Source organism: Thunnus maccoyii, chromosome 11 (genome assembly GCF_910596095.1).
Source record: "Thunnus maccoyii chromosome 11, fThuMac1.1, whole genome shotgun sequence".
In the NCBI taxonomy this organism is placed as follows: Eukaryota; Metazoa; Chordata; class Actinopteri; order Scombriformes; family Scombridae; genus Thunnus; species Thunnus maccoyii.
The window spans coordinates 8,900,067-8,918,353 of record NC_056543.1 but is presented as its reverse complement, the minus strand read 5'-3'; the positions used below and the strand labels follow the sequence as shown (position 1 = coordinate 8,918,353).

The following is an 18,287-nucleotide window of genomic DNA, read 5'->3' as shown; positions in this document are numbered from 1 at the left end:
TCATTTGTTCATACCACCATGCTGTAAAAATAAATTTGAGAGAGTTTTCAGCTCATTGAGAATATAAGCATTTACTGTAACCTGTCAGATCGATGTGGCTTGTGCACTGAGTTCATTGCCTTCCACACTTAGCCCCACATACCATCATCATCTTTAGCTGTGGAATGCCTTGGTTTTAGTCCTCAAGGTGCATTAATAATCTCATCCCAAATAGTTTGCAGGCCAAGTCTTTTTTTCAAAGACCCCTCCCTTCAGACAAAATCTAACCTGCTTTTTTGTTAGTTTGGTAGGCAGCACGTGGGATGTACAGCTGTTTTTCTGACATCTGACACTTCAAGTGCACCTTTACATAACTGATGAAGTAATAGGGAAAGCCATTTCACCATTGTTCATAGAACTTGATATGGCTTGTTACAAAGACACAGGTTACAATTACATCATACATCATTCTAAGACTCTTTACAAGTTTCAAGAAGATTTTATTGAGCCAAACGACGAGAGAAAGCAAGAAACTATGACTGTAAACTAATGTTTTAAACACATTTGCGGAATTTGTGAATTCTTCACATTTATCAGACTTATGTCAAAAGAACATGACCATTTGCAGCAATGATAAATGCGCAGATATTTTCCAAACCAATAAGCAGTTCTCAAGCTTTGAAATAACTGCAATTAATTTTTTGTGGTTAAGTTAACTTACTAGACATGAAAAGGACTTTGATTGCATCCTGTTACCACTGAAAGCTGTGCTAATTAATATTTTTACAATAACAATGGACTAAATTACTATTTGTACTTTGAAAGAGGTCAGTTGTAGTGTAGTTTTTGCTTATTGTCGGAAACAGTGGCAGCTGTTTTCAGTGATAAAGTTTTAATGAGCCTAACGTACTCGATCCATCGTCCATCCAACGTTACACAAAATTAGGGACTAGCTGGTGAACCAATTGGAGAATTAAGCAGCTAAAAAGTCACATACTTTCCTCTCCAAATAAATTTTATGTTGCTAACATGAAACCCCAACAACTTCATGAGGGGATACGTCAATGTTGTGTTGTACAGCTTGTTCTGCTGCCCCCAAGTGACCAAAAAATCAGTTAATCCAGCTTTAAGCATATCAATAATCAATTCATAACTAAGTTGGATTACATTACATTATGAATAACAAAAACATTCTGTATGCGAACAGAACCAGGTATCTGTTTCATGAAGATACAATTTGTACAGCACAGCTTTCCAAAGCTGTAAATTGCTTATTTTCCAATCTCAGTTTTGCACTGTTGGGTTTGCACTGAGGGTTGTCACCAGAACTTGTTCTGTTGGCACTTTCAGTGGAAATGGCAGCTTAAACCCCAGACGCAAAAGGATAACTTTGTTAGAGAATTGCAGATACCTTGAGCCTTTCTCATCCACTTAAACACACAAACTGCCCTCTGTTTCGAGAAAAAAACACACCACCAGTGTGTGGGTTGGCTCAACATTTCCATGGCTCTGTCTGCTCTGTTAGTGAACAGGCGTGTTATTTTAAACTTGACTGGGAAGCTTGAAAGTAACCTAAATGGCAAAGCGGTTGGTTTTTGGAACGTATATGCTGTGGTTCAGGTTTTTGTGAATCATGCTGAGTGTAATATAAACCTAGAAATCCAACCCAAAGCCTCTGGCTTCTTGTGTGAAGACCAGTGGACACGCCTTCCATTGAATGAAAAATACTTTGGACTCTAAGAAAAAGACCATCTTATGCCATCATGCATATAATAACTTATTCTCAGCACCCAAAGTTTATCCTTTTGTTTTCCCAAAATGATGCACTTTTTTACCTTCTTTATAACTGAATGTTGGGACGGGGGTTGTCTGTTATATCAGGTGTCTTGGCACACACGCCCAATGGGAAATGCCTTTTCATTCTGCCAAGTGTATGAAATACATATGGCTTGAATGACAAATAAGTAAAAGACACCACAGAGATGAGAAACGAATGCAAAAAGTAATGCAAACTACGTATCTGTATATGTAGATGTATTTCTGCTTTACAGCAGTGAAAAAACGTTGCTTTCCACTGAAAGGCTATTTTAAACTTATTACTAATTGCTTATTTGTTTTAAACTTATTAAATAAATGCACGTGTGGACATAGGAACAAGATTCTGGCCTACATTGTCCCTGAGTACAGTTATTACGGAAATTATAATATAAATTGTTTAGGCAAGATTAAATGATTCAAATGGTCCAACTCTGGACCAGATCAAACATAAGTATCTTTTTATATATAGAGAGTCTATAGTATACTGTGTATATTTATTGTACACTGACAATTATCCAGAAACTCCTCCATCACATCTGTTTGTGTTTAAAACCAAACCACACAGTAATACTATAATTACAAACAACACTGAACTGGGAGGGTATAAGAAAAAAAAAGATTGTAATAACTTTATTTATATAGCATCTTTTAAAAACAGAGTTGAAAAAGAGTTGATAAAGGCAAAAGCATGGTCACCTTTAGGTGTAAGCCTCGACTTTGGAACGGCTAGAAGGGCCCCGCCTAAGGATCTAAGGCTGAAAACTGGCTCATATGGGGTCAGCATTTCTGTTATGTAGCTTGGGGCCAGACCCAGATGTGCTTTAAAAGTGATCAGTAAAATGTTAAAAGTAAATTTATATCAAACAGGGAGCCAAAAAAGAGAAGCCAGGATTGGGATGATGTGATGTCGTCTGTTAAAACCAGTAAGAAGCTGAGCTGCTGCGTTCTGAACTAGCTGGAGGCAAGAGAGGGATTTTTGGTTTATGTCAGAAAGGAGGGAGTTACAACAGTCAAGTCTACAGAAAATAAGTGCATGAATGACTTTTTCAAGGTCAGAGTGTGATAGCATTGGGTCTGGAGCAATTCTGGAGATTATCCTTATTTGGAGGAAGCAGGACTGGAAAACCTTTTTCATCTGTCGTTCAAAGCTGAAAGAATTTCAATCAGAATTCGCACATAGTTTTCTGAAACTCGGACGCTGACTCAACGTGAGTCTGTTTTTGATGGCCATAGATAGAGAAATTCCTTGCATGAGGCAACATATTTGGTCAGTGAAGTTGATTCTGAATCTGATTCACAGTATCACAGTATAGTTTATAAAGGGGACTAGTAAGTGCCTTTTCTACAAGGTAACCTCTACTTATAAGGACACGTTCACACTTTTTAAAGTCTGTCCTAAAAGAGTGACGTGCCCAAATGAACATTGACACATGTTCCTCTTGCTGTAATCATTCCACCTGTTCACACTGACCATTAAGAGATCATTTCCTAAAGTGCTTTCAGTGATGGGGGACAAAATTTACAGCCCTTGTTTTGAGCAAAAATGTACTATGTACTAAGCTAATATGAGCCTTCAGTGGACCAAGTTAGAGAGATAAATTCAATATCTGTCAAAGTTACAGTCTTTTTAGTGCCAAATTCAATTTTTGTTACTATCCTTCCACTGCAGCTGAACAGGAAATTACTGTCCGTCGAGACAAAGAGGAAATCTTTTACTAAATAGACCGTAACTGTGGAAGATACATACTTTATTTGACTAACTCAGACAGCTGAAGCCTCTTATTAACTTCAGGTCAACTTTTAAATATTTTTTTGTTTGAAAATGAGGACACTGGATTTTGTCCCCCATCACTTACATTGTGAGCACATTTAGAAGGGATCTTCTAATGGTCAGTATGACCAGAAGGACTGATTACAGCCAGGGGAAATCAGTTTCATTGTCCATTTGGGCACCTGACTATTGTTTTCAGACAGACTTGAAAAATTGTGAACCTATCCTTTAATAGATGAAGCTCTTTGTCAAACAGAATTTTATGTTTTATTGTCTGTTTACACTTTAATTTGTCTTTTTTTACAAAGCGTTCTATGCTTCACAAACTTTAAAGCTTCATTGTGTATCTCTTGTGTGTTGACTGCCTCTCTGGCACCAAGTATGCTTCCTTTATAACCTCCCTGTAGCCTATAAACCTTATTTATCTCCAACACGGTTTGCATGGATGGGTGATTAGAACACAGTCCTCAACATGACCCTCATTTACTGGCTTATTTGTTCCTCTGAGAACTCCAACTTTCCATATAAATTCCCCAAACTGTCACAACCTGGACAGGGCCTATAATTCTTCCATTCATGTAGCATGAATTCCTGCTTACAAATCGTCCATTAGAGTTAAGCTAACTCCATTCCTCTTATTTTAAATTGGGTGCACGTGTACTGTGCTTCCAAGAATGTACAACTAACATTCATATGTATTTATCTGTGAAACAATTAAAGTGATGTTATTGGGACAAGGATTGAAAGAGAAAAACAAGACATACAACAACGAGCTGATAGGCACCTCGTAGTTTCTTTGGTCCCTGTTCAATAAAGAGGAAGAGAAAGAGGGATGTGATGTTTTGCATGATATAGACATCGATGAAAATACTGAGTCAGAGTTTTCATACCTCCAAGGATTAATATATAATTTTTAAAAATTGTACTAAAATTGTCCTTGTAAATTGTCCTTGTACACAAAATGTCAAGAAAAAACCTTCGTAAAGACTCAGTGTTCCCTCCATGTCAGATAAAAATACAAGGAACTACAGGAAACAGACAATCATTTTTTGAGGAAGTTTGTCGCTGATTGCAATACCGAATTCCAAAAATACAGCTGATGACCTCCAGATGTCGGGCAGCGCGGTCTAAACGGGAGTTGCCTCTGTCACAACAATAAAGATCTTCACTGACAAGCAGGAGTGTACACTGGCTACTGTTTTCTCAACTTAAAACCCATTGAAATAGACGCGGCCTTTCAGTGGTGTGTCCACAATCTAATCTCCAGCCATCAAGCAGACAAAACCTAAAGCAAACACGGGAGGCTGGTTAGATGGGAGGATTGTCTGGGTGGTCTCAGTTCAAACAGACAGTTCATGAGGCAAACAGGCCGGTTTATGTGCTGGATTTTCTTCTGTAACACAGCTGTAGATTGAGGTATTAAAATAGCAGGAAACACATTTTGTAATGCCAAAGTAGGAAAAGAACAGGTGTAAATAATCAAGTTAATGATGGCTGAATTCCATTTAGCTGCTTCAGTTTCGGGGTTCTGGTATTGTGCGTTGGTCCCTCACTGTCACAATTTCATGGCTTATTGGGATACTTACATAGAACAGAGCTATCATTAATGTTATTACTAACACCTGTGCTTTTCCTTCTATGCACCACATATGTTGTATACATTTCTGAGAGACCTGGAGCTCCTTTGTGGGAAGCTTGTGCGCTCAAGTCTCACTGGTAATCTTGTGATGTGGCTCACAAACAGCTGAAACAAGAATTATTGCATCACACACCGCTTGTCAGGAGACACTTATTAAAATATGATATGATATTATACGGCTAATCAATATAATGTGTGATTTGTAGGCTCTGAATGGTGTGTTATAAATAAAGTTGTTGTGACAAGGAATGCCAGTGAACATTAATTAATTGAGTGTTGGAGGAAACTAAGAGAGGCCTTGTCTTCTTTGCACAGTCATGTGCTGGGGTCTTGCAGACATAATTCATTTTTTAGTGTATTTACTGGGGAAAAAATCATCCACTGACCACAAAATACTTATGTTCACTTTTAACTTTTGATCTCTGGGGCAGCTGTGGCTCAGGAGGTAAAGCGGGTAGTAGGGGTGTGCCCGAATAAAAATACATTATTCGGCAAAGCACAAATAGTGATTTTTATATGAATATTTGTTTTATACAAATATTTTAAAAATTATTTGTTTTTGGAAGAAAAAAAAACATGTCAAATACCAGTTTGCTGGTCGGTTACATTGTTATCTCAGTCTCTCTCCTCTGCTCCACTGTTACATCTATCAGGGGTAAGTCCCAAGGGACTCTCCATAACCTGTTGTTCCCTTCTCCTTTCCAAAAAGTTAGGTTGTAAAACAATAGACAATAAATGAAAAGTGCAAAGCAAGAATTGCCTTTGAAGTTCTTCTACATGTTACATGATGTGCTGTCTCTGAGTTATGGGTGTATAAATAGTCAGAGGTCCGCCTACAATGAGTAAATGAGCAACCTTTTAGCTCAGTAATCAGCGCAGTCGTCTATGATCTGGGAGACTCCAGTTCGAGACTTGGTGTGGGGACCTCCTTCATAAGGTAGTTTATTCATGAACACTTATTGTAACACTTTAATTTTCTAAAATTAAAAGCGTAATAAATACAAAAACAGGATTTTTAAGCCTCTTTCCAAAGGCTAAGGCTGTGCCAGATGAGGTTGGCATCTTGTAAGGCAGCTTTTGCCATCAGTGTGTGAATGGGTGAATGTTGGCATGTAGCGTAAAGCGCTTTAAATGGTCAGAAGACTAGAAAGGTGCTATACTGTATATATGCAGTCCATTTACCATTTTCTTTCTACAAGGTAACTTTATAATATTGTCATTTTGTTATTTTGGTCTATTCTGTTTGCACTGTCCTCAGTCCTGGAAGAGGAATCCCTCCTCTGTTGCTCTTTCTGAGGTTTCTTCCATTTTTCCCTTTTAACCTTAATCCTACCAACTGAGGTACCTGCAGACCCCAGAGATATACCTTTTGTCATATCTCACAGGTGCTTTATTCTATCATTCCAAATTTTCATGACTTTGTCAATCAATTTGTTCCTAATGAGTTCACATCATTGGTTTCTGTTACTGTTTTAATAAGTGCTTTTTAAAAAATACCAATGTATTAGGGTCCTGGGGAACCCCAAATGTGGGGGGGGGCATATGAAAAACTCAAGACAGAGACTCATCAGCCAGACATTTCTACGCTCTCTGTTGAGCGGTTGAGATTGACACTAAAATGAGAATTGCTGGTCTACCTTAAAAGTCAGTCCACCTTAAGTGAGCTTGGTCAAATAAAGCTAAGGCGTTGTTGATAACTTCGGGGCTAACCTCCCTCGATAGGTGAGTAATTTCTTTGTCTTGAGGAGCTGCGGCATTTAGTAACTGACACACAGCCTGTACTGTACATTTACTGCCACATTGACAACTTAATGCTAAACTTTTCCTCTGCTCCGCTCGTGTTCACGCAACTACACACGCACATTTACACACACACGCACACACACACACACACACGCACACTGCCTTATTCCTTATCCTTACGCTACTCTTGTACCTTTCATATAGATGTCCTTTGAGGAACGAAGAGAGGGGGGATGACTAAAGAAAATCCACAATAACGTAGAGTGTTATTGTGCTCGCACAGCGTGTTAGTAGCTCGTTGATATTAATGATCGTCTGAAATTTAAGTAGCATAATTTTGTATGTGAATATAGGGGAAACACTGGGATAAAAGCTGCAATTTGTATTAAAGAAAAGTATATATCTTCGTTTTACACAATATGCAAATTAACTGTAACTTTCCAAAAATAATAACAATGCTCGGTGCTTGATTTCAGGTGACATTGATCACATAACAAATAATGTTTTGAGAAGAAATAAGTTAAACAGTTTTTCAGGCTATATAAAAAACTGCCTTGAAACATCTCTCTCTGTTATTTATGTCTTTTTGCAACTTTTTAAATACTAGGCCTATATATTGGTTAGTTAGAGCACATGGAATGGCTAGAAAGTGCTGATTAGAGCAGCCTGTGGTCTGACAGATGGGAAAAAGACAACAGCCTTCAGATGGACATGGCAGAGTTATATTGGGAAACATTTCCTTTTGGTAAGTGCTGTGAGGCCAGGAGGGTGGTCTAGGGTCACCAGGATGCATCAGTGAGCCTTCTGGTGGGGATGTCAGCCAAGCTCAGTTTGACATATGTCGTGGGAGGTGCTTACTTGATCACCCTGATGTTGTTCAAGCCCTCTCTCGTCCAACTTTCCTCGTAAATGGAAGTTTTTGTGTCATTGCCAGGCTTACTATTCCTGAGTGGCTGCAATGACGGTGAAATACTAAAAGCTTTTTTGAACATCTGTTTGGTGATGTACAATTGGCTCCATTGTATGGTTTTGAAATGCAGACCATGTTGAGATATTTCCGTTGTGGTTAAAAAAAAAAAAAAAAAAAAAATTAGTAATCCAAGGATTTGACTGCTAACAACTTGTTGATGTCACATAAATGAAACAGTCTGTCCATCTGGGCCCACTTTTTTGTACTAGTACTCCAAGACAGATTATTATTTATTCTCAATTAATTTATTATTATTTTCTTGTTTATGTGAGCCAAAAGGAGGCACATCGTGTTGCATGCTTCTCATGTTCTCAAAAGGAATGATCAAAATTGAAGCTACCAAGCTAGATATCCTGACTTTTGGTCCCTGATATGGGTCAAGCTCCAAAAAAGCTGGATCCTAACTGTTCCATAATACAACTGAATAGTGTCTTTCATTAGAGGCCCAACCCCCAGGGCTCCTAAATACCCACTTTTTTCAAACTCCATACCTCCAGTTTGTTATGCAGACTTTCTGTTTAAACTTTTTAAGTCTCAAGCACAAGCCACAATCACCATGATGAGATCATTAGGGTGATTTTTCTCAGACTTTTAGAGCCACAATAGACATATACAACTGTTTTTATAGGCTGTAGAGTACTCCTTGAGAAAATAATTGAACATCATGTGTAAAATTGGTGGAGTGCCCCTTTAAATGTTCTTTTGTTATATAGACTGAATTATCAAGACATGTACCTTGTTTTTCTTGTTATTTCAATATAAACCAGAAAAGGTCTGCAGTGAATAACAAGACTGATGCTGCCCTCCACTGGACAAAAATCAGCAGCAATAAACTAGATTAAGGAAGAGTATAAAAAATATATAATCCTCATAAACTATGCAAACACATGCCTGTTCACGTTCAAAATAGAACATGAATATAATTATATGATATGAATATAATATAATACATGAATATAATTGAAGATATTTGTCTAACCCAGATGTCATGTGAGCTCAGATCTGTTCCAAGAATCAAAAAGAGAGCTTACAGGGGTTCATTGTAATCAGGGAAGGCAAGGCAATATTATTTGTACAGTACATTAGTAACATTTATAGAAAAATGTCCTAAATAAAATCCAAAGAAAATGCAATAATAAGAAAAGAAAAGAGGAAAAAATGCAATAAAAAACTCCTAAAAGACAGTGACCAAACCCACACCAAGCATAAACACAGATGTGCACATACACACAGAAACTAGTTTATTTTAGCTCTTTAACTAAAAAAAACAAGGGTCCAAGACTTGATCCTGGTGGAACCCCCTGATACATTTCTTGTTTAAAACTACTACAGTGTTTTTCTGAATGCTTAAACACTAACAGTGATTCTTGAAGCACTATCTCTGAAACCATTAACACTTGTAGCCAATGCATTTACCAAGCAATCAGAAACTGTAATGGAAACACTGAAGCTCCCAGTCATTTATGTAGAAATAAAATAATAAAGAATGGGGATTGATGAACTTTACCAACTGTGTCAAGGCAGCAGTGATGTCGAGCAAAAGTAAAAGGTGTAAACTCTTTTTGAATTACTCATGATCTTGAGATAACTTACTCTAATATGGGCTGTTTCAGTGCTGTGATTAAATCTGAAACCAGTGTGAAACACATCATATACACTCGAGATGGAACTTGTTTACAGAATAAGGAAACAAAGACTTATAGATAATCCTAAGGGTTTCCTACTTGCACTAGTTTAAAGTTAAAAATTCAGATTTTGGTGCACTGTACACTAATAGTTGTGTTAGACTCCTGTAATTATAACAACATGGGGCCTTTTTACTCGATTAAGTGCTTTATGTCATAGTTGAGCACCTTACATGTGCTTTTTTTTTTCTTTTTTTCTTTTTTACAATTTTAAATAAATTTTTTTGCTGTAATTTCTAGGTTTGTTCTACAGCCTCTGCTGAACATCCTGTGTACGGCCAACTGTAAGATCAAACGTAAAGGTTGTCATTGTCACCGTCATCTTATTCATGGTAGTGTCTAACGACAGATAGTATCTGTGGTTTGCTACTTCCTTGAAGTCATAGAATTTGCTAATATAACATCAGAAGCTGCGCACCTCCACATTACACAAGAAAGCCTTCATTGCTAAATAGCCTTATTCTTGATAAACCTACGTACATCAAGAAAGGAGGGATGAAGCTGCAACTTATCATTGTTAGTGTCTTGAAGTGTTTCGTCCTAACCAATCAAGAAGACTTGGAGAGACAGGTAAACAATGAAATTCCTAATTTTCTTTATGTTTTATTTTCAAGCTGCAGGGTAGCTGCTGTAATTTTTATTCAAATTTGTTGTAAACGAGTAAATGATGAAAGACCTGCACTTGTGTATGTGAGGCTAAGCAATAGTTTAATGTTACCACCTTTCAGAGTAATTTCATGGTAGATATAGGTTATTATGATGTAAAGTGGTGACATTAAAAGAGGGGTTTTGCTTGCTGTGATCATTCCTTCTGTTCAACGATCTGTCCCCCATCATTTACATTGAAAGCACATTAGGAAGGAATGATTACAGCAAAAACAACAACAGCACAAAAAAACCTGTTTTAATGTTCATATAGGCAATTGACTGTTGTTTTAAGATCGCCCTAAAAAATGTGAACCTCTCCTTTAAGCTAATTTTAAATAACAATAATTGAGGTTGTTTTTTTATGTTTTAAATGATTTAGGAAGCAATAGTATCAGATTTCAACTAAGTTGGTTTGACATCACATGTCAAGCAATTAAAGCTGCACTGAGCTCTTTCACAAACTGACTGGTCAGTTACTAAAGACTAGGAGTGAAAAGGCTAGCTGTTTCCAGTCTTTATGCTAAGGCTTATATTCAACAGACAAATATGAGAGTGAACTTAAAGTGTATTTCACAAAGAGGTCAAGATAATCCTTTAGAGCATCTAAAGGAGTGCTCACCTGTGTTTCATACAGCGATTTCCCACAAGTGACCATAACTTACTAAAGTACAGCTACCTAATCATTTTGGCAAATTGGGAAAAATTGCATTACTCCAATATGGTCAAATGGCACCAGGTACACCTGGCATACTCTTTTGGTAATAACTGCACTTTGTGACCTAGGCTAGTGCAGCTTTAATAGAATTTTTCTTTCACTAAAAGTGATTCTCTACTGTGCCACTATGGCAACACTGAACTATTGCTTATGTTAATGGTATTACTGCTAATTGTACAGATTGTATTTCTTTTTTATTTTCATGTAGCTGCCAGAAATGGGGGAATTTATCTTGGATGAGAGCATCCTTTTATCCTTGTTGAATGCAACGTTTCCTCCATATGTAGATGACGATACACTGTATCAGCCTTGCAGTGTAACTGTGCCTGGATTGAGCAGCATGGGCCTGCTGATCACCTTCATCATCGTGTTTGTCTTCAGCCTGGTGGGAAACAGTGTAGTTATCTATGTTGTTTCCTATATGAAGAAAGGTAGAGCCAGCACGGATATCTTCTTGATGCACCTGGCTGTGGCAGACCTTCTCTTCTGTCTTACTCTCCCGTTTTGGGCTGTGGATGCTCATTCTGGTTGGATATTTGGCACCTTCATGTGTAAGCTCCTGTCAGGCTTTCAGGAGGCAGCAGTATACAGTGGTGTCTTCCTGCTGGCATGCATCAGTGTGGACCGTTACTTTGCCATTGTGAGAGCTACACGTGTCTTGTTCTCCAATCACCTGTGGGTGAAAGTGGTGTGCAGTGTTGTGTGGCTGGTGGCTGGAGTGCTGTCCCTACCCGTGGCAATTCAGAGGGAGAGCATCTATGCTGAAGACCTGGGACGGACCATTTGCTATGAAAACCTAACTGGTGAAAACAGTGACCAGTGGCGTCTTAATGTGCGCGTCCTGCGCCATGTGATGGGCTTTTTCCTGCCACTGGTGGTGATGGTTGTCTGCTACGGCTGGACTGTGGTGACGCTGTTTCACGCACGTAATCTACAAAAGCGCAAGGCCATGCGAGTCATCATAGCAGTGGTGCTGGCATTTGTTCTGTGCTGGCTTCCTTATAACATTACTGTGCTGATTGACACGCTCATACGGGGTGGATCACTTAAAGTGGGGACATGTGATATACCCCACAGAGTGGCAGCAGCGCTTTATGTGACCAGAGTGTTGGCCTTCCTGCACTGTGCAGTCAATCCACTTCTGTACGCCTTCATTGGGGAGAAGTTCCGTAACCAGCTGCTCTTTGCTCTTTACAAACATGGCCTCATCAGCAAGAGGCTCCAGATGGCTTACACGAGAGGCTCTATCAGCAGTGGTGGGAGCATCAGATCTAGAAACACCTCTGTTACAATGTAAATAACTCCTGAAGGAAGATTTTTTTACAGTGGTGGTGATTTTCACTTGCACCAAAATGAGGAAAGTATAGAAGAGTATAAAAGACCCATCAACCATGTGGATTGATTTCAAGGTACATGTACAGTATAATCTGACAAGAATAAGAAAATGTTAAGGATTTAAATTCTATATTGATAACTCTATAACAGCATTTGTACATTGTCTGAATTTGAATAATGTTATTAACCATTACACAGTAATACACAGTGGAGAGTGCTTCCTCTGATGGTGAACTGTCAAATTAAATAATACCAAGTACTTAAGCTCAATTTGGTTTTAGACACTTTAGACACAGATTTGTACCCTGCAGCAAAGGGATGCATTGTTCTCAAAAACAATCTGCCGTGTCTTTTGACGCTGAGTGACTCACCTTGTTTGAAGTTTCATTATTGAGTCAAACAAGAAAAACTCAATGTTCTACCAAAAAAAAATTCTGTGCAGATTCATGTTTCATTGATGTGTTTCGTGTGAACGTGATGAAGGTGCACATGCATTAATTACTTTGATGGTGTCCTATTCTTCTTTTTCTTTTACTAAGTGGTGCAATTATTTCATCTAGTTCATCTTTATTGTCATCTCCTTGTTTTGTTTTGAGTTGATCACTGTACATTTTTTCACCTTCATGACAAACAGTAGTGAAAATAGAAAAATATGTTTGTTGCAATCAGATCTTAATCTTAATCTTTCAAACAGGAAGAAGTGCTGAAAACAACACTCCCTGTAAGAATACAATGTACTTGTCTGTCTCTTTGATAAATGATTTTCATTCAGATAAACCTCCAGAGTCTATACAAACAACTGGTGTTGGAAACATAACATTGTTCCTTGTAATCAATTCTGTAATTGTAAAATGTATTTTTTTTATTGTTTCTTGCAGTAAGTGATATGGCTATGAAATGAGATACTTGATCTGTCGATCTGAATGTCTACCATCATCACAAGATTATTTGTGTATATGCAGTTACATGTGGACATGGTGTGTGTGTCTGCGTGTGTGCGCGTGCGTGCGTGTGTGTGTGTGTGCGTGTGTGTATGTGCATGCGTGCGTGTGTGTGTGCATGTGTGTGTGTGCGCGTGTGTGTGTGTGTGCGTGCGTGTATGTGCGTGCGTGTGTGTGCATGCGTGTGTGTGTGTGTTTATGTGTGTGTGTGCGTGTGTGTGTGTGTGCGTGTATGTGCGTGCGTGTGTGTGCATGCGTGTGTGTGCGCGTGTGTGTGTGTGTGCGTGTGTGTGTGTGTGTGTGCATGCGTGTGTGTGTGTGTGTGTGTGTGTGTGCACATGTACTTGTGTTGGCTGTTCTGCTGATGTAAAGGAGAAGAACTGTGCAGCAACCATGGTTGCAAAACAAAATTATGTGAAAAGGATTGCATATTTCTTATTCTGTCTATGCAAAATGCATTTGAATAGCCCAAAAACCAGATGACATTATTCAGATACTCTTATCTCTTGAGGATTTCTAATATTTTTTCATTTTTTGTTTTCATCTTGTTTTTTGTTTTTTTCATTTTTGCCTGAAATGCAATTTTAAAGAACAGACCTCTTATACATCCAAACTGGCTAAATAGTGCAAAATACAGCACCGGATGAAAAAAAAAGCAGATTAAAAAACAGATTAAATGTATTTTTTATTTTTCATGGTATCAGGTTTGGAAAAAACATCCTGTCATTTAAAAAGCAGCTACTTTGCCAATAAGCAGATGTTTAGGGTGTTTTTTTTAAAATCCTTTTTCTTTTGCTGCACAATTCACCACCTTCTACCCACTTATTCACATCAGACATAGCTGATGTTCACTTATACTTACCAGTCATATCTGCACTTGTTTTTGTTTGGTTTGATGTTGCTTGGATTGAAATAAACCCTTAAAACATGTGTGGTCTCCCATCATTGATTACTCAATCAAGTTGTGCGACAATTAATTGTTTCTTTGAATAAATGAATTATGTTATCCATTTGCACTGAGGAGCAGGTTCTCCATTGCCTGACATCAGACAGAATTAGATGACCTCAAAAAGCTTTAGTCTGCGTCACACCAGATAAAAAAAGAAGAAATGAATAGGGAACTGGCAAGGAGGGTATTTGTCAACATATTGTGCCTATTTTTCTCTTGTTTGAAACTTTTGTTTCTAAGTTATGATTTGTGCTTTTTTTGGTTGTGGTCCATCTGTCAAAATGTTTATTTTTATAATTATCATAATATAATATTACCATTATTATCACACACACACACACACACACTAAAACCCAAAACAAATAAACAAAAAAAAACAGGTGTGAGGTTTATGTTAACATGTGCACCAGTATTCTGGTTATGATCAGGATTTTGGAGTATCGTGTTTCCAGAAGAAACCAGCATAGTGTGGCATGTTAACACCTTATCCAGGTTTCTGAACAATCTCTGTCAGCAGTGTCATGACCTCGCTAAAGGCTAGAAGTATATGGATGAGTGAAAATGTGGTGTAAAGCGTGTTGCCTGGCGCAGCGAACCAAACAAACCAAACAAAGGAAGAAGGCCGAGGGCCCGCCTGAGAGAGAGCGAGACTCTCAGGAGGGCGGACCTTCATGTCTTCTTGGAAGCCCAGCCCAGATAAACAGGTACGAGCAGGCGACCCTCAAAACTCCACCTATCCGGTCAACTCCCAGGATCTGCATAACAGGCAGCAGAGCGAGGCAAACAAACAAGCGGAGTGAGAAAGGCCGTCACAGTAGAGAAGTGAGAGTCTGAGAGAGACAGAACTGGACAAACATGATCAGACACCTGCAGAATAATATATACAGGCATATGAATAACCAGGTTTCTCATGTTCCAGGTAAAGGTCATATCCTGAAAATGATCAGAACCAGGGGCTTGTTTCAGAAAGCAGGGTCAACGAACTCTGAGTCTAAGGCTGGAATCTGAGTTCATGAACTCCAAAACAGGAAACTCAGACTTTTCAGTTTCAGAACAGCTCATCAGAATCCGTTCAATCAATTCCAAGTATGTTCACTTTGAGTCAAGCACGTGCATGATAAATAAAAAAAAGTCATCATCAACTCAGAGTCTAACGCTGGACTCGAGAGTTTTCAGAGTTATCGTCCTTGCAGTGTAACTGTGCCTGGATTGAGCAGCATGGGCCTGCTGATCACCTTCATCATCGTGTTTGTCTTCAGCCTGGTGGGAAACAGTGTAGTTATCTATGTTGTTTCCTATATGAAGAAAGGTAGAGCCGGCACGGATATCTACTTGATGCACCTGGCTGTGGCAGACCTTCTCTTCTGTCTTACTCTCCCGTTCTGGGCTGTGGATGCTCATTCTGGTTGGATATTTGGCACCTTCATGTGTAAGCTCCTGTCAGGCTTTCAGGAGGCAGCAGTATACAGTGGTGTCTTCCTGCTGGCATGCATCAGTGTGGACCGTTACTTTGCCATTGTGAGAGCTACACGTGATGTTCACTAATACTTACCAGTAATATCTGCACTTGTTTTTATTTGGTTTGATGTTGCTTATTCCACTTGGATTGAAATAAACCCTTAAACCATGTGTGACCTCCCATCATTGATTACTCAAGCAAGTTGTGCGCCACTTAATTATTTCTTTGAATAAATGAATTATGTTATCCATTTGCACTGAGGAGCAGGTTCTCCATTGCCTGACATCAGACAGAATTAGATGACCTCAAAAAAACTTTAGTCTGCGTCAAACCAGATAAAAAAAGAAGAAATGAATAGAGGAACTGGCAAGGAGGGAATTTGTCAACATATTGTGCCCATTTTTCTCTTGTTTGAAACTTTTGTTTCTAAGTTATGATTTGTGCTTTTTTTGGTTGTGGTCCATCTGTCAAAATGTTTATTTTTATAATTATCATAATATAATAATACTATTATTATCACACACACACACACACACACACAAAAAAACCTTGAACAATCTCTGTCGGCAGTGTCATGACCTCGCTAAAGGCTAGAAGTATATGGATGAGTGAAAGTGCGGTGTGAAGCTTGTTGCCTGGCGCAGCGAACCAAACAAACCAAACAAAGAAAGAAGGCCGAGGGCCCGCCTGAGAGAGAGTGAGACTCTCAGGAGGGCGGACCTTCATGTCTTCTTGGAAGCCCAGCCCAGATAAACAGGTATGAGCAGGCGACTCTAAAAGCTCCACCTATCCGGTTAACTCCTAGGATCTGCATAACAGGCAGCAGAGCGAGGCAAACAAACAAGCGGAGTGAGAAAGGCCGTCACAGTAGAGAAGTGAGAGTCTGAGAGAGACAGAACTGGACAAACATGATCAGACACCTGCAGAATCATATATACAGGCATATGAATAACCAGGTCTCTCATGTTCCAGGTAAAGGTCATATTCTAAAAATGATCAAGACCAGGGGCTTGTTTCAGAAAGCAGGGTCAATGAACTCTGAGTCTAAGGCTGGAATCTGAGTTCATGAACTCCAAAACAGGAAACTCAGACTTTTCAGTTTCAGAACAGCTCATCGGAATCAGTTCAATCAACTCCGAGTCTGTTAAGCACCTGCATGGTAAACAAAAAAAAACCATCATCAACGGAACTCTAATACTACGAGTCACCATGGCAACGGGTAAACAAGAGGCAGGGCTTCCAGTTTAATCCAGGGGTCATAGAGATGTGAATGCATGTGTGTGCGGACGCTGCACATTTATCTTTAAAAAAAGATAAACGGGAAAAGTGTCAATAAGTTAACACAATAAAGTTTTATTCAGTGTTGTCTATTAATCCATCATTTATCAGACTTATATTTCCTTAATGATGATAAAGTGGAATCTGTGTATCAGGCTTCAGCTACATTGCATTTTAAATATATTTGTTCAGCTTTAATCTGACTGATAAAACACAGGAGGCAGATTTAAAACATATATAGATCAAAGACATAGAGACATGACTGTAAACTCACAGTCTGATCCAGTAATAAGTACATGAAAAGGCATCGAGGTTAAAATACAGAATATTTTAAATTTTTAGACATCTATTTGTATCTCAGCTCAACAACATTCAGTGACTTCATTTCAGCTGCTTCAACAAATGTAGTAAATTTAAACATTGTCACTAAAACACATGAATAAGGAAATGAAACAACGTGTCGGGCTCTGTAAGAAGACGGAGACAGATATAAATTCTTGGTTTGTTGAAGAAAAAAAAGCAGGTTATAGGTTCATAAAGATAACTGACCCCAAGTTTAATTTAGCTCTCTTTCTGAAATTGAAAACCAAGAGTTTCCCTCATCTCAGGGTCATGCAGATGTCAGCAGAGGTCTAACCACCAGAATAACTGAAAACACCTGTGAGGGTAGTGAGTAATAACAGACTGTACAAATATGTCATTTCACATACAAGTCCTGCATTGAAAATTTTACTTTCATGAGGAATTTCTAGTACTATACTTAAGTACAATTTTGAAATACTTGTACTTTACTTGAGTATTTATATTTTATGCTACTTTATACTTCCACTCCACTACATTTCAGACATTTTTCCTACATTTATTTGATTTGATTTACATTTAGTTACTTTTCAGATGAAGATTTTACACAATGGATAATATAACAATCTTTTAAAATACAACACATTGTTAAAGATGAAACCAGTGGTTTTCAACCTTTTTGGCTTTTGATATCAAAGAAGGAAGTGTGTAAATATACTGTATATATATCATAAAAGTTTCTCAAGCCCTCGCCCAGAGGGTACCTCACTTTTTAGGCCTAGAAGATGCAGTGGTGGAAAGTAACTAAGAACACTTATGCAAGTACTGTACTTAAGTGCAATTTTGAGGTACTTATACTTGAGTATTTCCATTTTATGCTACTTTTTACTTCCACTCCATTACATTTCAGAGGGAAATATTGTACTCTCTACTCCACTACTACATTTATTTGACAGCTTTGTTTCCAACCTTTTTGGCTTTTGACATCTTACAAAAAGCAGTGTGTAGTCGGGGTCACATTTCAGATGTCTATGCCTTGTTAGCAGCTTCACCAAAT

General features: G+C 38.4%; 1 protein-coding gene across 4 annotated transcripts; it reads left to right on the top strand.

Moving 5' to 3' along the window:
• The first annotated feature begins 6,106 nt into the window (after nucleotides 1–6,106).
• On the top strand, nucleotides 6,107–13,336 carry cxcr2 (chemokine (C-X-C motif) receptor 2). Of its 4 annotated transcripts, none has more exons than XM_042427356.1 (3): nucleotides 6,107–6,144; nucleotides 9,846–10,175; nucleotides 11,177–13,336. In XM_042427356.1, exons 2-3 carry the CDS (start codon nucleotides 10,101–10,103, stop codon nucleotides 12,263–12,265), a joined length of 1,164 nt encoding a protein of 387 aa, XP_042283290.1. In that variant the 5' UTR covers nucleotides 6,107–6,144; nucleotides 9,846–10,100; the 3' UTR covers nucleotides 12,266–13,336. The 4 variants fall into 4 exon arrangements, with proteins under 4 accessions (XP_042283290.1, XP_042283291.1, XP_042283289.1 ...); XM_042427357.1 differs by lacking the exon at nucleotides 6,107–6,144 and adding an exon at nucleotides 6,900–6,929; XM_042427355.1 differs by lacking the exon at nucleotides 6,107–6,144 and having other exon boundaries at nucleotides 8,654–10,175.
• Nucleotides 13,337–18,287: the final 4,951 nt, after the last annotated feature.